The sequence below is a fragment of the Heptranchias perlo genome, chromosome 18, assembly GCF_035084215.1.
Source record: "Heptranchias perlo isolate sHepPer1 chromosome 18, sHepPer1.hap1, whole genome shotgun sequence".
Taxonomy (NCBI): domain Eukaryota; kingdom Metazoa; phylum Chordata; class Chondrichthyes; order Hexanchiformes; family Hexanchidae; genus Heptranchias; species Heptranchias perlo.
In genome coordinates, this window is record NC_090342.1 from 33292428 (window position 1) to 33316597 (window position 24170).

The following is a 24170-nucleotide window of genomic DNA, read 5'->3' on the forward strand; positions in this document are numbered from 1 at the left end:
CCATTTGTGGAGAGAACAGACAAGACATTTTAAGTATGTACCCTTCCTCAGTGCTGCCTGGTCCACCATACGTAGTACTGTATTCTTTTGGCCACAGTCCCAACAGGCATCCCTGGAGAAGGGTTTGAGCTGGACTTCGTGCATTCGGCTCCAGATGGTAATTGCAACACTTCAACTTTCATACCTGTGGCCCAATTTAAATCAGAATTGCTACCTACTCAATGTGTTTAAAGTTAATATAACTACCCTTTCTTTATTTGGTTATCTCCTGCCAATTGGTAAACTTCTTGCATATTTTCCAACACAAAAAGCTTTAATGTTTTCTCAGAAATCTGTGCTATCAGTCTTCTTTCTACCTCCTCCCTCTATTATTAAACAAACAAAGCTAAGCAGATATGTGATTCTTGTTTTGAGAAATTCCCACCAAAGCACAATCTGTAATTCCCTCATAATATCTATTTTATGTCCAACTCGTTAAATCCTACAGTCCTGGTAAGATTTTGCAAATATATGTTCCTTTTATTAGCACTGTTCTGCAAAGGGATTTCAAGGAGTTAAGTTCTAGACTAAGGAGCAGAAGCTCTGGGGTAGTAATCTTTAGAATTTTTCCTGTGCCACATGCTGGACCAGACGGGGACTGAAAGACTACGATTACAAAGCATGGCTGGAAGGACGGTGCAGAAGTATTTAGGTTCCTGGGATGCTGGGACCACTTTTGGGGCCGGGGTAGGCTGTACAGGTGATATGGCCTTCACCTAAACCAGAGAGGAGCCTATGTCCTTGCAGAACGTAAGAAATAGGAGCGGGAGTGGGTCAATTAGCCCCGTGAGCCTCCTCCGCCATTCAATAAGATCATGGCTGATCGTCTACCTTTTTTTATTCATTCATGGGATGTGGGCGTTGCTGGTAAGGCCAGCATTTATTGCCCATCCCAAATTGCCCTTGAGAAGGTGGCGGTGAGCCACCTTCTTGAACCACTGCAGTCCGTGTGGTGAAGGTACTCCCACAGCGCTATTCGCCAGGGAGTTCCAGGATTTTGACCCGGCAACGATGAAGGAACATCATGAAGGGCAGAAGCATCCTTGTCCCTATTCAGGAAACCATCACTCTGCATCCATATGGCAACAATGGCTCCTTTGAGAGAGCAGAACACCCAAACTGCACCCTGAAAGGACCAGGAATAACCCCACCTTACACTTGCCGTGATCAACCCCCAATATCTGAACAACATGCACCTACTCCAAGCAACAGCTCATTACCATAATGAGTCCCCAGATCCATAAGGCTACCACATTTGACAATGCCCTGGGAAGCAAATTGGAACCTCAAGGGAGGGTGGGAATGGGTCAGGGAAGGAAAACTTAAATATGACACTAAGGAAAAAGTATACATCATGTTGCACATATGCAAACAGACCGACAAGTCCCAGAGAAACTGTTTCATAGGGAACTGGAAGTGGTATAGCACAAACTGGTTGTAAGATAAATATGCATTTGTGAGAAGCTAAGTAGCTGAGATTGATCAGGCCACGAGACAAGGGATGTGGAGAGCTCCAGTCATCGGGTACAAGCAGCCTATAATGCAATGGACATAGAAGTTTGTACTTCCAGTAAAGTGTTAACGCTACATAGAGCAATTTTCCTGCAACAAAGCTCTCCTCCGCGAAGGATGCAGAGGACCATCAGATGTGTCCTGGTTCTGGCCAACATTTTAAGTTGCATCAGGTTCTCCTGTGCCCGAATGGAACTGCAGAAGACTGGCACATACATATGTTTATTGTAAACAGGAGGTCCTGGCCCTGTTATGAGGGCAATGAGCACAAATGCAGGACAAATCCAATCCGGCCAATTACCGCCCCATCAGTCTGCTCTCAATCATCAGCAAAGTGATGGAAGGTGTCGTCGACAGTGCTATCAAGCGGCACTTACTCACCAATAACCTGCTCACCCATGCTCAGTTTCGGTTCCGCCAGGACCACTCGGCTCCAGACCTCATTACAGCCTTGGTCCAAACATGGACAAAAGAGCTGAATTCCAGAGGTGAGGTGAGAGTGACTGCCCTTGACATCAAGGCAGCATTTGACCGAGTGTGGCACCAAGGAGCCCCAGTAAAATTGAAGTCAATGGGAGTCAGGGGGAAAACTCTCCAGTGGCTGGAGTCATAGCGAGCACAAAGGAAGATGGTAGTGGTTGTTGGAGGCCAATCATCTCAGCCCCAGGGCATTGCTGCAGGAGTTCCTCAGGGCAGTGTCCTAGGCCCAATCATCTTCAGCTGCTTCATCAATGACCTTCCCTCCATCATAAGGTCAGAAATGGGGATGTTCGCTGATGATTGCACAGTGTTCAGTTCCATTCGCAACCCCTCAAATAATGAAGCAGTCTGAGCCCGCTTGCAGCAACACCTGGACAACATCCAGGCTTGGGCTCATAAGTGGCAAGTAACATCCGCGCCAGATAAGTGCCAGGCAATGACCATCTCCAACAAGAGAGAGTCTAACCACCTCCCCTTGACATTCAACGGCATTACCATCGCCGAATCCCCCACCATCAACATCCTGGGGGTCACCATTGACCAGAAACTTAACTGGACCAGCCATATAAATACTGTGGCTCCGAGAGCAGGTCCGAGGCTGGGTATTCTGCAGCGAGTGACTCACCTCCTGACTCCCCAAAGCCTTTCCACCATCTACAAGGCACAAGTCAGGAGTGTGATGGAATACTCTCCACTTGCTTGGATGAGTGCAGCTCCAACAACACTCAAGAAGCTCGACACCATCCAAGATAAAGCAGCCCGCTTGATTGGCACCACATCCACCACCCTAAACAGTCACTCCCTTCACCATTGGCGCACAGTGACTGCAGTGTGTACCATCCACAGGATGCACTGCAGCAACTCGCCAAGGTTCCTTTGACAGCACCTCCCAAACCCACGACCTCTACCACCTAGAAGGACAAGAGCAGCAGGCACATGGGAAAAACACCACCTGCATGTTCCCCTCCAAGTCACACGCCATCCTGACCTGGAAATATATCGCCGTTCCTTCATCGTCGCTGGGTCAAAATCCTGGAACTCCCTTCCTAACAGCACAGTGGGAGAACCGTCACCACACGGACTGCAGCGGTTCAAGAAGGCGGCTCACCACCACCTTCTCAAGGGCAATTAGGGATGGGCAATAAATGCCGGCCTCGCCAGCGACGCCCACATCCCATGAACAAATAAAAAAAATATGCACCAATCTAAGAAACCAGCAAAAACTGACCAACAGCTTCAAAAAAGCTGATATAGCCCCCAAAAAAGCTGACAGCTCAAAAAACAGGCTTAAATATATACCTCATGGCACGTGAAGGCCATAGGTTAGACTGAAATTGCAGTGGGGCATGAGCTTGTCAAAACTTAAGCTGCAGGTATACCCAACAAAGGATAATTCAGTGATCTTCCAATCCTGTCTTATAACTCCCTTTAATTTAAATAGGGTTCTGACACACAAGAATGTTGGCCTCTCTCCCAACTGAACTATTTCTAACAGTGTAATTGCTCATGTACTGATTTTAACAACCACTGTTCTGTGTATGATCAGGCTCAACAGTAAGGCACAGCGTACAAGGTTCGACATGATTTATTTTGTAGTGATCAATCCATTACGTGCAAGATAGGAAGGACAGTTTTGGAGAAAGGATTGATTTTCTACTTTTCTCAGTGTCATACCATAAAGTACTCCTATGTCAGGTATAGTACTAGCCAAAAGCATTACAAAAAATGCTAGCATTTCTAAAAGAAAGTGCTCAAACTCATCTTCAGAAATATTATCCGTTACTGCATCACCATAAGCGTACATCAGCCCGCAGTTTAAAACTGCCAAGCAAGTACCAATAAAGCTGAAATTATAAGGATCATTTTTGTGACATACATCATGAACTAGATTCAATATTATTAGCATTGTTGTTAATGCTATCTCATGCACTATATAATGCCTTCTGTCATACAACACAAGGTGACAGAGAACACCATGAACATACAAAACTAGAGTCTGTACACTCTTTATGAATGCTTATTGGTTGCTGGCATGCTTAGGAACATAGGAACAGGAGTAGGCCATTCAGCCCCTTGTGCCTGCTCCGCCATTTGATAAGATCATGGCTGATCTGTGATCTAGCTCCATATACCTGCCTTTTGCCCATATCCCTTAATACCTTTGGTTGCCAAAAAGCTATCTATCTCACATTTAAATTTAGCAATTGAGCTAGTATCAATTGCCGTTTGCGGAAGAGAGTTCCAAACTTCAACAACCCTTTGTGTGTAGAAATGTTTTCTAATCCCGCTCCTGAAAGGTCTGGCTCTAATTTTTAGATTGCGCCCCTGCTCCTAGAATCCCCAACCAGCGGAAATAGTTTCTCTCTATCCACCCTATCCATTCCCCTTAATATCTTATAAACTTCAATCAGTTCACCCCTTAACCTTCGAAACTCCACAGAATACAACCCCAATTTGTGTAATCTCTCCTCGTAACTTAACCCTTGAAGTCCAGGTATCATTCTAGTAAACCTACGCTGCACTCCCTCCAATGCCAATATGTCCTTCCGAAGGTGCAGTGCCCAGAACTGCTCACAGTACTCCAGGTGCGGTCTCACCAGGGTTTTGTATAGCTACAGCATAACTTCTGCCCCCTTGTACTCTAGTCCTCTAGGTATGAAGGCCAACATTCCATTTGCCTTCTTGATTATTTTCTGCACCTGTTCATGACACTTCAATGATCTATGTATCTGAACCCCGAAGTCCCTTTGGACATCCACAGTTTATAACTTTTTACCATTTAGAAAGTACCCTGTTCTATCCTTTTTTGATCCAAAGTGGATGACCTCACATTTGTCTACATTGAATTCCATTTTCCACAATTTTGCCCATTCCATCAATATCCCTTTGTAATTTTATGTTTTCATCTACACTGCTTACAATGCCACCAATCTTTGTGGCATCGGCAAATTTAGATATGAGACTTTCTATGCCTTCATCTAAATCGTTAATAAATATTGTGAATAATTGAGGCCCCAAGACAGATCCCTGTGGGACTCCACTAGTCACATCCTGCCAATGTGAATACTTACCCATTATCCCTACTCTCTGTCGCCTTTCACTCAGCCAATTTCCTAACCAAGTACGTACTTTTCCCTCGATTCCATTGGCTTCTATCTTAGCTAACAATGTCTTATGTGGGACCTTATTAAATGCCTTCTGGAAGTCCATATAAATAACATCCAGTGACATTCCCCTGTCCACTACTTTAGTCACCTCTTCAAAAAATTCAATCAGGTTTGTCAGGCACGACCTACCTTTCACAAATCCATGCTGGCTCTCCCTGATTAACTGAAAATTCGAGGTGTTCGGTCACCCTATCCTTAATTATACACTCCAGCATTTTCCCCACAACAGATGTTAGGCTAACTGGTCTATAATTCCCCCGTTTCCCTCTCTCTCCTTTCTTAAAAAGTGGAGTGACATGTGCAATTTTCCAATCTAGAGGGACAGTTCATGAATCTAGAGAACTTTGAAAGATTATAGTTAGGGCATCTGCAATGTGCTCACCTACTTCCGTTAAAACCGAGGGATGGAAACCATCTGGTCCTGGGGATTTGTCACTCTTTAGTGCTATTATTTTCTTCATTACTGTTGCTTTACCTATGTTAATTTTATCGAGTCCCTGTCCCCGATTCACTATTAGTTTTCTTGGGATTTCCGGCATGCTATCCTCTTTTTCTACTGTAAATACTGACGCAAAGTAATTATTCAACAGGTCTGCCATTTCCCCATTGTCAATGACAATATCCCCACTATCAGTTTTTAAGGGGCCAACACTGCTCCTGACCACCCTCTTTTTCCTGATATAACTATAAAAGTTCTTTGTATTGGTTTTGATATCCCTTGCAAGTTTCTTTTCATACTCTCTTTTTGTAGCTCTTACCATCTGTTTTGTGACCCATTGTTGATCTTTGTATCTTTCCCATTCGCCAGGATCTGTGCCATTTTTTGCCTTTTTGTATGTCCTTTCCTTATGTCTTATACGGTCCCTTACCTCTTTAGTTGTCCATGGTTGTTTTTTTTGGCAAGTAGAGTTCTTGCCCCTCAGGGGTATAAACCAGTTCTGTATCTCGTTAAATGTTTCTTTAAACATTTCCCACTGATCATCAGTTGTTTTACCCATTAACAGATTTGCCCAATTTACTGTGGACAGTCTCTGTCTCATCCCTTTGAAGTCGGCCTTACCCAAGTCTAGAATCTTAGCAGCTGACTCACTTTTTTCCCTTTCAAACACTACATTGAACTCGATCATGTTATGATCGCTATTGGATAGATGTTCACGCACAGTTAAGCTGTTAACTAAATCTGGTTCATTACTCATTATTAAATCTAGTATGGCTTGCCCCCTTGTTGCCTCTAGGACATACTGCTGTCGAAAACTATCCCGGACGCACTCAAGAAATTCACTACCTTTCTAACAGTTGCTAGTCTGCTTTCCCCAATCTACGTGAAGGTTAAAGTCCCCCATTAAGACCACTATGCCTTTCTTACACGCTTGTCTAATCTCTTGTTCCAGAGTGATGCAATGGGATGGCCACAAAAGGTCTGGCACATGGCTCACAGCAGCATGGTTTTCATAATTGTAAAAATATTCCATCATATTCCTCAAAGTGTAAATCATTTTTGAGCTGAACAGGCAGTTACTGTTACTGGAATCCAGAATGAAATCTAAAATAGACAGCTCTGCAGACATGCAAAGGAACTGAAGAACACAACAAATGACAACACACCATGAGAGTTCCCATTTCAATGTCGTACCAATAGTGGCAACCATTGTTTGTGTACTGGTACTGCAATGATCACTAATAAAGTAAAGAAATGGATTGTAAACTACCCTAAATGCATAGCATATTTTGCCTTATTCTGATAGAAAATAACAACAACTTGCATTTATTTAGCACCTTCAACGTAGTAAAACGTCCCAAGGTGCTTCACAGGAGCATCATCAAACAAAGTTTGACGCCGAGCCACATAAGGAGATATCAGGACAGGTGAACAAAAGCTTGGTCAAAAATGTAGGTTTTAAGGAGCGTCTTAAAAGGAGGAGAGAGAGGTAGAGGGGCAGACAGGTTTAGGGAGGCAATTCCATGCTCAAGGCCTAGGCAGCTGAAGGCATAGCCGCCAATGGTGGAGAGATTAAAATCGGGGATGCGCAAGAGGTAAGAATTGGAGGAGTGCAGAGATCTTGGAGGGTTGTAGGGCTGGAGGCGATTACAGAGATAAAATGGGGTGAGGCCATGGAGGGATTTGAAAACAAGAATGAAAATAAGCAGTATGACTGTGTCACATCATATCACAAATCATCAATATCATAGTACCATTGTAACATAATAGGCACAGCAGAGGCAGTGGTCATTCGGTCTCTCGTGACTGCTCTTTGAAAGAGCTATCCAAATAGTCCCATTCCCCTGCTCTTTTCCCATAACCCTGTAATTTGTTTCCCTTCAAGTATTTATCTAATTCCCTTTTGAAAGTTACTATTGAATCTGCTTCAACCACCCTGTCAGACAGTGCATTCCAGACCATTACAATTTGCTGCGTAAAAAAATGCTTCCTCACGTCGCTTCTGGCTCTTTTGCCGATCACCTTAAATCTGTGTCCTCTGGTTACCGACCCTTCTGCCACTGGAAACAGTTTCTCCTTATTTACTCTGTCAAGACCGTCCATGATCTTGAACACCTCTGTCAAATCTCCCCTTAACCTTCTCTGTTCGAAGGAGAACAACCCCAGCTTCTCCAGTCTCTCCACATAACTGAAGTCCCTCATCCCTAGTACCATTCTAGTAAATCTCTTCTGCACCCTCACTAAGGACTTGACATTCTTCCTAAAGTGTGGTGACCAGTACTCCAGTGTGGAGAAAACAATACTCCAGATGAGGCCTAACCAGTGTTTTATATAGGTTTAGCATAACTTCCTTGCTTTTGTACTCTGTACCTCTATTAATAAAGCCCAGGATCCTATATGCTTTTTTAACAGCCTTCTCAACTTGCCCTGCCACCTTCAAAGATTTGTGTATTTGCACCCCCAGGTCTCTCTGTTCCTGCACCCTCTTTAAAATTGTGCCATTTAGTTTATATTACCTCTCCTCATTCTTCCAACCAAAATGCATTACTTCACACTCTGCGTTAAATTTCATCTGCCATGTGTCTGCCCATTTCACCAGTCTGTCTATGTCCCCCTGAAGTCTGTTACTATCCTCCACATTGTTTACTACATTTCCAAGTTTGTGTCATCTGCAAACTTTGAATTTATGCCCTTTCTACCTCTCTATCTCTGTTTTTTTTTGTTTGTTGTTTTTTTTGGTGATTTGTATATTCTGAGACCTGGCAGGTAACACCTGTCTGTCTGCACACTGATTGCCTTGGCAATGGGCAGTTGAAAAAACTGTCTGTAATCACCAAGCATTGTTCTGTGAATTATAAATGCGATTTCATTTCGAGGATTTCATTTCCACATCGTTCACCTGAGGAAGGAGGTAGCCTCCGAAAGCTTGTGAATTTAAAATAAAATTGCTGGACTATAACTTGGTGTTGTAAAATTGTTTACAATTGTCAACCCCAGTCCATCACCGGCATCTCCACATCATGGCTCCCCTTTTTTGAACAGGGGTGTAACATTTGCAATCCTCAAGTCCTCTGGCACCTTTCCTATATCTAAGGAGGATTGGAAAATTGAATATCTTTTTATCCTTTGATCTCAGTTACAGAGCCTCTACACCAGAGATGTCCAAACTACAGCCCATGACCCCTGGTTATCCAGCAAGGAAATGTGCCATACTCCAGGGACTACTGCCTGTATTCCCTGGGTCAGGCTCTCTCTCAAGTTCACTTGCTGAAGTATGCAAATAAGTGGCCTGTAAAAAGTACTCCTGTTTTACTCTACTTGCACCGTCTCAAAGATTATGTTATAAGTAACAGATGTCTGGCAGTGAATATAAAGCTACACCAGAACTGTACTCCATGGACTGCCATTGTACTGTACATACAACTGATGCAGGACCAATTTACAGAAGTCCCATACAATGCTACATTACTGTACTTTCGTCAAACCAGCACAGTGCCACTGTATCATGACCACAATTATTGTACCAATACTCTACCACATACATTACTGCACTGTTACTCACTCCACTGCCACGATACCATCTTTCCATTCGTCCTTTCAAAAAAAAACAACAGCTTTCTTTTCAAATTTACAGAGCCTTTTCCAGCCTGACAGAGCATTAGCCTTTATGAAAAAGACCAACAATCCAAAAGAATCAATGCTTTACTGACTAAAATAACCTACAATTCTGCAATGGTTGCCATAAAATGACATAACTTGGAAACAAGTAGATGTTAGGTGAAACCTTTGTCCTGTCAAACAGATAAGGAAATAATCAGCAATCCCAATTAAATCTCAGTGCCAGATACAGATTAAGTCAAATGATGTTAAATATTTTGATGTGTCAAAATTCTAACAACAGGTCAACTTTTGCCTTTTAGTTCTTTTATGATTTTGAAACTTTCCTATAACTGCTGTGATTAAATAAAAATCCAGTGCATAACAGCCAACCTCACAGCAATTTCTTTATGTCCTGCAAACTTTAGGGTGGACACACATATCCACTTGTACAAATGACCTCTTCCCAGTTGGCCAGCATGAAATTTGTCCCATTGTTTTAATGATAGTGCTAAATTGAGTAATGCCAACATTGCATGTACTGTACAGCGCAAGAACAAACAATACAACAACAGACATTTCACAGAGACTCTATTTTTTGTCCATCAGCCAGGTGGACAAGTGGCTGCTTGATCTTTAAGAAAGTGATTATTTGAAATGCACTTTACATACCATCTAGTATTCTGTTGCTGGTGATGTTGTTACGGGATTCTACTAATGGCGATTGTTCCTCACATCGTTTTGGTTTCAACCTCCGTGGCTTGGCTTCGAGGTTAGGCTGAACCATGAGAAGCTCTTGCCTTTTCTTCCTCTGCTTCTGTTCCAGCAGTGCACGCTAGAGAAAAAAAGTAAAAGGATTTGTTATGAAATAACATTTGTAAACATGAGAAGCAGGGAAAGTTCATGAAATAAATCAACATATTTTAGGAAATAGAAACAGAATCTTGATTACTACTCCAGACAATCAGTTTTGGAGACTTCCAATCATCTTGGATTCTTTCCTAAGGGCATCTTTGAATTGGTAAACATTTGTTGCCCATTAAAAAGAATGCAAGTCAGTGTTCCCAGAATGATTCAGCAAAGTCATCCAGATCAGATTCAATCCACAGTCTGTGCTCAGCCGGAATGATAGTAGGGGCATTGAAATTGGCCCAAGTATTTCAGTGTAGAAATGGGAAAAATCATTACTGATTCCCATCCCTGTTCACCATCCAGCAGTCCCTGCTCAAAATGTGCATATATAGCATGGGGGCAAGGTAAAAACCCTGGGTGAACTCTGCAGTCAAATAGCTTGTTGAACCTCATTAATCAGGACTCACATGAACAATGGCGCAGGACTGGAAAATGACTAGCACTCATGGCATTATACAGAGGAAGCACTTAACCTTCATGAGAGGAAAAGAGGACGAAATTAGCAAGAGAAAAAAAAATTCTTTTTTAAAAAAGTGCAAGTCTGCTTCCCAGTATTCCAGTAACTGATAACTGACATTTAATTAAATATATAAACTGGAAATAGAATTAGCTAATAACCAATTGCAGGTTTTTAAAATTAACTTGTAGTAATAACTTCACAAAAATCGTGAATTATTAGGATTCAATTATTTTTGTCATGCATCAAGGATATGGGTGTCCATCAGGCTTCGTCTGTGCTCTTGCTGTCAAGAAAACTAATCAACTATAACCTTCAAAACAAAAGGAAAAATATTTTGGATATAAGGATGTCACTGAATGATTTCCTAAACTGAAGGGCATATAGGCTGGCTTCCCCAGTATCAGTGCATGAACGTAGCATTTCTACTTCTTCATTGGTGCAAAATTTGCCAAATAGTAATTCCACTCATTAAATTCAGTAGACTCGGGTGTCAGCTAAAATGTACAGCTACAGTGGGGTCAGTAGTCACAGATCACAATGAGGCACGAGATCTGAAGGATCACAAGGGTCAGGGGTCGCAGATCACGATGTGGGGGTTAAGTGCAAGGCACAAGGTGGCAGGCTCGATGGCACCAGAGAGCAAATAGGGCTGGCAGGCTGACCTTGAAATCAGATGGCTAACTACTATACAACCAAGGAAAACAGGTGGGATTCGGGTTCATCTTATTCTACAATCAGGCAGATTGGGATGACTGGACATGATAGGGGAGGCCAGCACAATGGGCAAGGAAATGTCAGGTACCAATAAATGGGGGGATAAATAAAAAAAAAGCAAAAAACAGAATGACGACAGAAAGCAGAGCTGTGTGACTCATGACACACACCTGACATTTAGTGGGACACCTGCAACGACAGGCAACAGTTCACATACAGAACTTCCACTATAAACATTTACTTACGCAGTTTCAATTAAAAAGAAAGAATTTGCATTTATATAGTGCCTTTTACTACCTCATGATGTCCCAAAATGCTTTACAGACAATAAAGTACTTATGATGTACATTGTAGTTAAACACGTTAAACAAAATGCGCACAGCAATGTCTCACGAACAGCAATAAGATAAATATCCAATTCAACTATTTCAGTGATGTTGATTTAAGGATAAATATTGGCCAGGACACAGAGAATTCCCTGCTCTTCTTTGAATAGTGCCATGGGATCTTTTATGTTCACCTGAGAGAGCAGTTTATTGTCTCATCCGAAAGGCGGCGCCTCAGACAGTGCAGCATCGATTATGTGCTCAAGTGTCTGAAGTGGGGCTTGAATCCACAACCTTCTAACTCAGAGGCAAGAGTGCTACCTCACTGAGCCAAGGCAATTACCCAATTGTAAATCTATATCTTATTAAAAGTATTACATCTATGCGCACTTACTGTTGTCAAACTTTTTGTCATACTTTTGTGTCAACTTTTTTTCCATTATAAATTCCTGTTCACATTTGTATTGCAAACTGCCTGTTAACTTACCACACTGTACTTGCATGATCTGGCCACTGAGTAGAGCTATATTTTCTTTAACCCACAAATTGCTCAAAAAGCAATCTGAAAAATTGTGTCATTTTTTAATTTGCGAATGTCCAAAGTATGCGAAAATTATCGCTCGACTCTTATATTCCATTCCTTGTGGTTAAACCTAGAATTCCATTAGCTTTTTAAGTCTTATCAACCTGAGGTGCTGCCTTTAATGTCCGATGAATCTGTACCAGCAATCCCTATGCTCTTCCATCGCACCGAACCTTCTTCCACCGATAATTCCTGTGACACAAACCCCAAGCGAATATTTGGTACAAAAACGTGAAAGTTTAGTACAGTGTTCTTCATTATAGGAACAGGAGTAGTCCATTCAGCCCTCGAGCCTGTTAGATCATGGCCGATCTGTAACTGATTTACTCGCCTTTGATCGATATCCCTTGATACCCTTACTTAACAAAAATCTGTCGATCTCAGTCTTGAAAATTTCAATTGACCCAGCATCTGCAGACTTTTGAGGGGAGAGAATTCTAGATTTCCACTCCCCTTTATGTGAAAAAATGCTTCCTGATTTCACTAGCTGCGCTTCTAGTCAAGCTGTTCCAGTACAGCTACAACACTGGCATCTACCCGACAATGAGGAAAATTGCCCAGGTATGACCTGTCCACAAAAAGCAGGACAAATCCAATCCGGCCAATTACCGCCCCATCAGTCTACTCTCAATCATCAGCAAAGTGATGGAAGGTGTCGTCAACAGTACTATCAAGCAGCACTTACTCACCAATAACCTGCTCACCGATGCTCAGTTTCGGTTCCGCCAGGACCACTCGGCTCCAGACCTCATTACAGTCTCGGTCCAAACATGGACAAAAGAGCTGAATTCCAGAGGTGAGGTGAGAGTGACTGCCCTTGACATCAAGGCAGCATTTGACCGAGTGTGGCACCAAGGAGCCCTAGTAAAACTGATGTCAATGGGAATCAGGGGGAAAACTCTCCAGTGGCTGCAGTCATACCGAGCACAAAGGAAGATGGTAGTGGTTGTTGGAGGCCAATCATCTCAGCCCTAGGGCATTACTGCAGGAGTTCCTCAGGGCAGTGTCCTAGGCTCAACCATCTTCAGCTGCTTCATCAATGACCTTCCCTCCATCATAAGGTCAGAAATGGGGATGTTCGCTGATGATTACACAGTGTTCAGTTCCATTCGCAACCCCTCAAATAATGAAGGAGTCCAAGCCCACATGCAGCAAGACCTGGACAACATCGACAAGTCCCAGAGAAACTGTTTCATAGGGAACTGGAAGTGGTATAGCACAAACTGGTTGTAAGATAAATATGCATTTGTGAGAAGCTAAGTAGCTGAGATTGATCAGGCCACGAGACAAGGGATGTGGAGAGCTCCAGTCATCGGGTACAAGCAGCCTATAATGCAATGGACATAGAAGTTTGTACTTCCAGTAAAGTGTTAACGCTACATAGAGCAATTTTCCTGCAACAAAGCTCTCCTCCGCGAAGGATGCAGAGGACCATCAGATGTGTCCTGGTTCTGGCCAACATTTTAAGTTGCATCAGGTTCTCCTGTGCCCGAATGGAACTGCAGAAGACTGGCACATACATATGTTTATTGTAAACAGGAGGTCCTGGCCCTGTTATGAGGGCAATGAGCACATATGCAGCAAAGGCTATGGGCCCCGACAACATCCCAGCTGTGGTGGTGAAGCCTTGTGCTCCAGAACTAGCTGCCCCTCTAGCCAAGCTGTTCCAGTACAGCTACAACACTGGCATCTACCCGACAATGTGGAAAATTGCCCAGGTATGTCCTGTCCACAAAAAGCAGGACAAATCCAATCCGGCCAATTACCGCCCCATCAGTCTACTCTCAATCATCAGCAAAGTGATGGAAGGTGTCGTCGACAGTGCTATCAAGCGGCACTTACTCACCATTAACCTGCTCACAGATGCTCAGTTTCGGTTCCGCCAGGACCACTCAGCTCCAGACCTCATTACAGCCTTGGTCCAAACATGGACAAAAGAGCTGAATTCCAGAGGTGAGGTGAGAGTGACTGCCCTTGACATCAAGGCAGCATTTGACCGAGTGTGGCACCAAGGAGCCCTAGTAAAATTGAAGTCAATGGGAGTCAGGGGGAAAACTCTCCAGTGGCTGGAGTCATACCGAGCACAAAGGAAGATGGTAGTGGTTGTTGGAGGCCAATCATCTCAGCCCCAGGGCATTGCTGCGGGAGTTCCTCAGGGCAGTGTCCTAGACCCAACCATCTTCAGCTGCTTCATCAATGACCTTCCCTCCATCATCAGGTCAGAAATGGGGATGTTCACAGATGATTGCACAGTGTTCAGTTCCATTCGCAAACCCTCAGATAATGAAGCAGTCCAAGCCCACATGCAGCAAGACCTGGACAACATCCAGGCTTGGGCTCATAAGTGGCAAGTAACATTCGCGCCAGACAAGTGCCAAGCAATGACCATCTCCAACAAGAGAGAGTCTAACCACCTCCCCATGACATTCAACGGCATCACCATCGCCGAATCCCCCACCATCAACATCCTGAGGGTCACCACTGACCAGAAACTTAACTGGACCAGCCATATAAATACTGTGGCTACAAGAGCAGGTCAGAGGCTGGGTATTCTGCAGCGAGTGACTCCCCAAAGCCTTTCCACCATCTACAAGGCACAAGTCAGGAGTGTGATGGAATACTCTCCACTTGTCTGGATGAGTGCAGCTCCAAAAACACTCAAGAAGCTTAACACCATCCAGGACAAAGCAGCCCGCTTGATTGGCACCCCATCCACCACCCTAAACATTCACTCCCTTCACCACCGGCGCACAGTGGCTGCAATGTGTACCATCCACAGGATGCACTGCAGCAACTCGCCAAGGCTTCTTCGACAGCACCTCCCAAACCCGCGACCTCTACCACCTAGAAGGACAAGAGCAGCAGGCAAATGGGAACAACACCACCTGCACGGTTCCCTCCAAGTCACACGCCATCCCGACTTGGAAATATATTGCCGTTCCTTCATCGTTGCTGGGTCAAAATCCTGGAACTCCCTACCTAACAGCACTGTGGGAGAACCTTCACCACACAGACTGCAGCGGTTCAAGAAGGTGGCTCATCACCACCTTCTCAAGGGCAATTCGGGATGGGCAATAAATGCTGGCCTCGCCAGTGACGCCCACATCCCATGAATGAATTAAAAAATACAGGTCCCGTGCGTCCGCAGTAACTTGCTCGAGGTCAGCCTGCTGGATGAAACCTCAGACGCCGAGGTTTATCTCTGGCGTCTTCAGTCCCGGCTACACCCACCAGGCCACTGGAGTACACCAACCTTTAGACCCCTTCCATTACACACCTACTTTTGATCTCAAAATATGATGTAACCACAGCACCATGTGCTATTCTCTTTTTTAAAAAATGGTGGAAATCGGTTTTATCCGGTTCTGCAAATACAGAAAGTAGGCCTCATCCCTTATCTCTTTAAGGTTTCTCTGTTCAGTACTTTTCACAGCTGATGCCTGTCTTTCAGGACAGCACTTCAATTGTCTGACTTTAGCCCTTTTACTATCAAAGTCTATTAAGCATTCTCCTTATCTACAGCTAACTTTCATTCTGTTAATTATGTTAGCTCTTTCAGTATTAAAATCATATGTTATAATCGGATCTATTCTATTAGTCATTCTTTACTTTAGCTCGTATTATGGTTAACTAAAAATCATCAGTTGCCTGGGTAACTGCTTTCTTATCTTATCTAATGCAGCCTGAATATTCAAGGATGTCAGCAGAATCTGGGCTGAGTACAGAAAGCTGCATGTATCACTTAGGCTAACTTCATTTACCCAGATCATATAAGCCATTTTCTGTCAATGTATGTTGGTCATTTTAATACAATTGCCCCTAAAACTTACAAAGCTTACAATGCAGGATAAAATTAATACTCACTTAGAAAGAAATGGGTTAATTAAAGACAGCCAGCATGAATTTGTAAAAGGCAAATTGTATCCAACAAAGTAGAGTTCTTTGAGGAAATAATAAAACGTATTGATTGAGAAGTAACAGTGTGTATTGATAAAGGAAACACAGTGGATGTTGTGTTTATGTACTTTCAAAAGGCATTTGATAAGGTGTTACATAGAATGCTTGTTGATAAAAATCAAGTTAAGTGTTAAGGGAATGTGGCAGCATGGATGAGAAATTGATTAAAGAATTGAAAAAAGTGGTTAATGGATGTTTTTTGGACTGGAAGGATGGAAGCAGTGGTGACCCTCAAAGGTTAGTGTTTGGACCATGCTCCACTAAATATACAGTAATAATAGTCAGATGCATCAAAATTTATAGACAATACAAAAATAGGGAGTGTAGTTAACTATGAAGAGAACAGTAAAGGACTTCAGGAGGACATAAACAGACTGGTAGATTGGGCAGACATATCAGATGACATCAGAGAAATATGAGGCAATAATTGTGGGAGAAAAAAAATGAAGAGGAAGCATACACTAAATGGCAAAACTTTAAAAGACATGGGGCAGGCGGTGGGGGTGTAATTTTGGATAATAGTGTAAAATGGGCAATATAGAATTAGCCACCCATTATACACCATGCCTGATTTTCTTATTATTGAAGTCAATGGAAGGAATAATCAGTGGCCAATTCTACATCACCCATTTTGCACCATCATCCATCATTAAAATTACCCCTAAAAGTCTAGACAAATTTCAGGATTGAATTACAAAAACTTTGAAAACTGGGAAGATTAGTTGATCAAGTTGTTTAAAAAGCACATGTGGACTAAGTTATATAAATGTAGAATAAGTTATATAAATGGGGCATAGAGCACAAAAGCAAATAGGTATTGGTAAACAAATACAAATCATTGATTAGGCCACAGTGAGAAAATTAGGAGTAATTTTCACCTGCCTGGGTGGTAAGCCGACAGAATTCAACAGAACGAAAAGCAGGTTCCACAATGGGTGGACAATCCGCTCTGCCAGGTTCCCCCCATATGTCTAGTTTTGGACACCCTGATTTAGAAAGAATGTCATACTCAAATGGATTTAAAAACTTACCATTCATCCTCAGAAGCTTTCAAAATAAAAATCATGCTCTCATAAGAACATAAGAAATAGGAGCAGGAGTAGGCCATACAGCCCTTGGAGCCTGCTCTGCCATTCAATAAGATCATGGCTGATCTTCTACCTCAACTCCACTTTCCTGCCCCATCACAATAAAAGTTTTCTCCTGGGACTGCCATTGTTCCTGTCCCTTTAGGAACAGCACCCAGACTTCCTCTGGATTGTTTTGCTGTGCCCAAAAGTGCTCCTAGTGTGTGCTTGCTTCATTACAACAATCCTCAACAGGAAGTGCAGGCTCTCAAAAGGTCGGCGCAGTACATCGCACTTATAGTACACGATGCACTAATTGCTCCCAGACAGCACCAGGGAAGGAAGATCGGTCCCAATGGCTCTAATTACTATTATTACACTTCCCTTTCTCTCCTGAAAGTTTCCCCAGGAATATTTAATTGCTAGTTTGGTCCCAGCTGCAGCCACATTTCAGTTACTGTCATTACATCATGATTTTCTATTTTCACTCTAGCCCCCTGACTTTGTTTATTATACTCTGTGCATTAATGTACATACATTTTAGTTATGGATTGCCTTAGTTTGGCAATTGCTCCTTTCTTTGCCTTCTCCCCATCCTATTTTTTTTTTTTACTATCCTGTCCTACTTAATGTCTTTCAACCTTTCTATCTTCTTATTCCTAATACACCCAAAGCTTTCTTACCCTTCCACGCTGCTGACTGTACTCTAATGCTTTTTCACTTCCTACGCCACATGAATTTAAATCCTCTCACTCAGCTCTAGTTAACCTTCCCATCAGAGAATTGGTCTCAACTCTTTTATGATGTGGGCCATCCCGTCACACAGCTCACCCTACTCCAGAAGTAGTGCTAATGCACTAGAAATCTGAACCTTTCCCTCCTACACTATGATTCCAATATTGCTCTTCCTCATGCCTGGGGAGCACTCATTTCCCAGATACTAGAGAGAGGAAGAGGAGGCAGAGACCAGTTATGTCGGGTCTCCAACCCCATTGCATTGCCCCAGAGTTTCCGGGGCTTTCATCAAGGGTTGGAGCAGGGCCTACACTGACAATGGGGCCAACAGGTAAGTGATCTTCTTATTGCAAGTCTAATTGGATTTGGTTGTCTGGAAACCTTCTGGCTATTGTTGGGACGACAGCAGTCAGAAGCCCCCAAGCCCAGCAGTCAGGTTTGCAGCTGCACTCCCATTTCTGCCCTTGATTCCTGGTGCAAGGCCCTGCCAGGTCATGTTAATGGTCTGGCCCACCGCATTTGATGGACCTAAGCCTGGACAGGCAGAGGGCACTTCCATCGCACTGCATCTGACCAGCCCCTGAACAAAGAGGGATTAATTTTGGGACCCATATCTCTAGCTAGGCACTGAGCTTCCTACTTTTCAAATGGCCTAGTGATATCTTTTGAATCCTCCCTCATCTCAAGCAGCGGCAATTTTTGATGTGATAAATTATGGAAGTGCAGCTAATGGCAGTAATTACGACAAACACAATTTATACATTCATACTTTACAAAGGCAATTTAACAGCAAAAGTCATAGGCAAACATCATGGGCAATTCTTTGAAGTGAAATTTTTGACAAATACCTATTAAGGATGACGACACATAGCAACCAATTACTTGCAAGTCCTCCCATCCTTCTTTGCTCAACTTCCCTGCTTCTAAGTGCTCCTTAGCTTTTGTACATTTATGATACCACTATCACTAAAAATATGTAGCTTAACAGAGACTGAAAATCCAGGACTAGGGCTTTAACTATTTCTTCAAGGGTTTACCATCTTCTATAACAATTTTATATAAAACTAGCCACCTACGCAAAAGCAAGCAGCAGGGTTTCCTTGGCAACAAGTCACTACATTCATGATATTTAGTCATGCAGTTGCTGAACTGGAAGTTTCCATGGATACTTCATGAGAGTCAGTGTTAATCTATCTCTTAAAATGGAGGGTCATCGATTTACTTTCCCATCACGGCATCGAAAGGGGAGAAGATCGCCTCTATTTTGCTATTTGTAGTCTTGATGACCTGTTCCTTGTTTTTTTGTTTGAAGTTGCACTCTTGATGTGGAGTGTTGAGTGATGCCATTCCATCTTCCAAGACTCCTTCTGCCATTTTAAGTGCTTATTACAAGCTCTGCAGATTAGTCTAAAATAAGTTATACATTCCTGCCAATGGTGTAAACACCATTTGTGGGTCTTAGTCACAAGATAAAAAAACAAGCTAGATGTCGAACACTGGATTTTGGGTATTGGCACCAAAACAGATTCCGAGGATCCAACTGGAAAAGATTAATAAATGATGCATTCATTAACCAATCGTTTGGGGAGGTCCGGACTCCACTGGAGACAGTCCCAGCTAGCGAAGACCGGAGTCATATAGGACTATGTACAACTCGTAGATGGATGGTTATGGCCATGGACATGGACATGGACATGGAAGGAGCGTTCACATCGTGGCCTGTCAGACTGTTGATCAGCCTGTGAATCCTTCCTCTACTTCACATTATTCTCCAAGGGAAGAGTGTGAAGATACAACAACTAGGAACCAGGTTTTATGAATCTCATCAGATTAAAATAAATGGTCTTGATGAGTGCACTGGAGCTCTAAATAGTATATGGTACTCTTCTGTTCTGATACGTCATCATTGATTTTTGATTAATTTATTTATCACAACTAACTATGAAATATTAACCTCCCTCAGTGCCACTGGACATATGGAATTTGACACGGTCTCTTCATCCTCCCCTCACTCAATATTTAGTCCACATCAAACAAGCCCCCCCTGCATTAGTAGTACTATTTGCAAACAGTGAACATGCACCACCTAATCACCATGGTAGCGCTCTTGTATTGATTTCCATGGTTTTATTCCACACACATCTGCAGTCTCTCTCTGTGATGACTTTGATAATGATATGGTGCATTGTGTTAAGTGACCGAACCTTCAGACACCTTTGGTTTGCACACACATTGTTACAAAGAACTGTTTTAGAAACAAAGTAGAAGTTTAGGTTGCAGAATTAGGGCTGCAGGTATCCCTGATATGCTTCGGGAAAAAAATTCAGGTAACTACAATTTTACAGTGAATGTCCACGGGGCGCCTTCGTGACAGAATAAAACTTTCCAGTGAAACCGATGTGTAATTATCAGCTTTGGGACTAACTGCAGATGATCTGTCCTGAGCAGTCTCCTGATGCAGGTTCATCTAAAATCATTAAAATGAGAATGTCTTGCCAACTACTTCCCTCTTAAAATCAGCAAGTTAACAGTTTAACTTTAACATCCTTTTATTTTTTTCCTTGTCTATTTAGTTTTAAAAGTGTTGTTTAAATAGCAAGGATTGATGAGACCATCACTGTGACTAGTTGCTCTGTTGGACAGCGCAAAGGAGATGAAATAATGGACACACAGATCAAATTCTGAGATTGAGGTATAATGGATACTATCTGCTATTGATAAATCAGCTCTCTCAGTAACACTGGGTTAATTACTTCATCTGTACTGACTAACTCTGCTCTCTTACATTGCCAACCTCATGAACTCCTCCAAGCCAATTCCTTCAGTGATGTCATCAGCATTCACTGTTCGAATGTGGAGACTTACAACAAAAATAGACAAAGTAAAAGAATGCTATTGTAGTTATTTAAAATTTAGTTAAATTTTTGAAAAGGTATTGATGATGAAAGTCCTTTGAACACTGTTTGTTTAATCATTAGGTTGATATGATAAACAGCCAGTCACTCTATACCATTGGCTTTTTTGGACAAACTCATTGCATTGAGGCTTGCTTAGTTACATTATTTTGAGTTTTCCTGCAATTGATAAAATATTATTTCTACATGAACAAAGGCCAAGCGAATCAGTCACTTCAATTGAACCAAGAAACAACTTTCAAAATTCAATCTAAAATAAACAAAAACAAACTTCAACTTTCACCCCATCAGTCTGAACCAAATGCTGCATGGAAACCTCTCAATGATCTCGGTGAGCTGGTGAAAGGGTTAATGCTTCACATAAAGTTGAAAACATTTAATGGAACGGCTTACCTTTTCAAGTGACATCCTTCGTCTGAACAGTGCGTAGTGACAAACAAGCTAAAGACCACCACTGTGCAGTGAGAATAATAAATTCACTTAAGTTGCTACTGCTGGAATTGTTGTTTCTACACACTTAGCATCAAATAGGCTGACAGAGCAAGGTTATTATTCTTCCCCTCCAGCTCCATTAACCACCATCGTGTAGAAAGCCTGTCGCGTAGTTCAGTCAATGCAGCCCAATGCTGCCAAACAGACTCGTCGGCCTCCACATCCAGCCACATCAGCTACAGTACTGAGCAGGGAAGGTCGAGAGCTGGAACATTCCATTTGAAGTTGGAAGGGGTACCTCTGACAACACATAGCCCACTCCATTCACATAGCATCATATTTCCGTTTTCAAAAACACACAGAAAATTATGTTAAAACATGGCTTTTATTCAAATATAAAAGATTTCCTTTTTCCACAGTTTAAAAGCTGGGGGTGGGATTGAATTTTTCCCAAGAGGAAACTGCTCCTAAGCAATTTGCTTTCCAAGTATGAGCATTTGTTATAAAATGTATATTTAAGCAAAAAAAGTGGTATTACTGAATTGTGAAAGAAATTTACCTTTTTCTTTTAAATGCTCGACTGCCAGGGACCTTGATGAGCCCCGTCAAATTATTAAACTATGTGGATCTCAAAATTGAGCCACATTCAAGCATTATAAACTAATGGGATCTCTACAGTAGTGATTTAGACAAATTTAAAATGTTCCAGCCAACAAAGAAATGCTGGAGTGAGAGTACAGAGCAGAGACAAACTGTAAATCCAATTAAACTTATGGGGTTTAAAAACATCAAAATATGTCCCTTTTTAAACTGAAACTATTGCATCTCCTGTGACAGTATTCACCACGAGGTGAAGAGGTATTTTAGGCTGTTGTACGACGTACTGCACAATTATATAATCTCCTGCATTACTGCTCACGGAAGACAGAAACAATATTGTCCCTTTTTTTGTTCTTTCCCGTTCTCTAGCTCTTTCAGTCTGCTCTGTACCTATTTTCCACTCCTTTTCTCTCTCTGTATGACTCTCATACAATTTTCTCTGTATTTGTCGCTGAATCTTTTTCTTACTGTTTACTTAATACTCTCCTTCGTTACAGCTCTGAGCTTTTCTGAATGTCTGTATTCTTGTATGGCTTTTACATGTGTTCCTTTACTTATTGTTTTTAAAGCAAAGAATACACAAGATGGTAGGCAATATGTATCAGGTTGGAGGTGGATACCAGGATTAGGCAAGGAGAGGCTATCTGAGAGATGGTGGAACACATAAGAGAAAGAAAATGGGACCCAAGGTTGGGAGTCTGAAAGCAGTGCAGGCCTGGGAGGAAGTTGGCACCTGACAGCACCCGTTGGTGTTGGGGTCTGTGACTATTCAACAGGTAGAGGTGGATGTGGCTGGGGTGTGGGTCTGTCAGTACTCTGCTGGGGATGGGGGAAGAAAGTGGGAGTCTGGGAATACTTCGAGATGTGAAGGCTCAAGAGTCCGCAGAGGCATGCTAGAGCTTGGGAGTTAACAGGAAATCTGGGGTGTTCACTGGAAGGGTTTGAGGAGGGCTGATGCAAGATAAAAGTAGGGATGAGATTTGTAAAATTTAGAAGGGGTAACATGATGTGGTGGGGGAGCAAAGGCTGGGATGTGGAGTCTGTGAGTAATTGGGGGCACCGAGTGTGGGGATCTGGGAACACTGAGACTAGGCCGACAGTGCTAGGTGGGACACAAATCCGGGTACTGAGTACAGAGTATCTAGGTCATTCTTGGAGAATTCACTGGTTACCTTTTTTCCCCAACATGGCATGCAGTTCAATATTTGTTGGGAGTGATAAAGTTCAGAGCACTGGTAATACAGGAAGCTGAGATACCAGCAGTTCTGTAAGCAACTAGGCCTCACATCACAGTATAATCATCACCCAGGTGCTCAGCAGTGACAAGCAACAGGCCAGCTGACAAGTTGGGTTTCATGCAGCAGATGGAGAGTCAGGGCTTTTAAAGGCGGGAACAGTACAGTTCAAGCACTCAAATGGTTGGGAAATGAAGGATTGTGTGTATAAATCAAAAGTCTGAGTGAAGCTGACACCCTCAGAGATAGGAATGGTTTCTGAATTAACAAGAAGTGTGTAAATGTAATAAGAACATAAGAAATAGGAGCAGCCTGCTCCACCATTCAATAAGATCATGGCTGATCTTCTACCTCAACTCCACTTTCCCGCCCGATCCCCATATCCCTTGATTCCCTTAGTGTTCAAAAATCTATAGACCTCAGTTTTGAATATATTCAACGACTGAGCATCTACAGCCCACTGGGGTAGAGAATTCCAAAGATTCACAATCCTTAGTGAAGAAATTTTTCCTCATCTCAGTCCTAAATGGCTGACGCCTTATCTTGAGACTATGACCCCTAGTTCTAGATTCTCTAGCCAGGGGAAACAGCCTCTCAGCATCTACCCTGTCAAGCCCTCTCAGAATCTTAGATGTTTCAATGAGATCACCTCTCATTCTGCTAAACTCCAGAGAATTCTACTCAATCTCTCCTCAAAGGACAACCCTCTCATCCCAGGAATCAAGCTAGTGAACCTTCGTTGCACCCCCTCTAAGGCAAGTAGATCCTTCTTTAGGTAAGGAAACCAAAACTGTACATAGTACTCCAGGTGTGGTCTCACCCGAACCCTATAGAGTTGCAGCAAGATCTCCTTACTCTTATACTCCAACCCCCTTGCAATAAAGGCTAACATACCATTTGCTTTCCCACTTGCTTGGCGCACCTGCATGTTAACTTTCTGTGATCAGTGTACAAGAACACTCAAATCCCTCTGAATACCAACATTTCTTTGTCTCTCACC

General features: G+C 42.6%; 1 protein-coding gene across 5 annotated transcripts in view; it reads right to left on the reverse strand.

The window, feature by feature from the left end:
* Window positions 1-24170, reverse strand: part of LOC137334740 (tubby-related protein 3-like) — a 94323-nt gene that overhangs the window by 34257 nt on the left and 35896 nt on the right. For 4 of the 5 annotated variants that reach the window (XM_067999657.1, XM_067999656.1, XM_067999653.1 and 1 more), the window contains exon 3: window positions 9907-10069. The exons of the other annotated variant lie outside the window; for it this stretch is intronic. In XM_067999657.1, the coding sequence (XP_067855758.1) occupies window positions 9907-10069 (163 nt within the window). The remainder of the gene's footprint in view (window positions 1-9906; window positions 10070-24170) is intronic. 5 annotated transcript variants of the gene reach the window in all.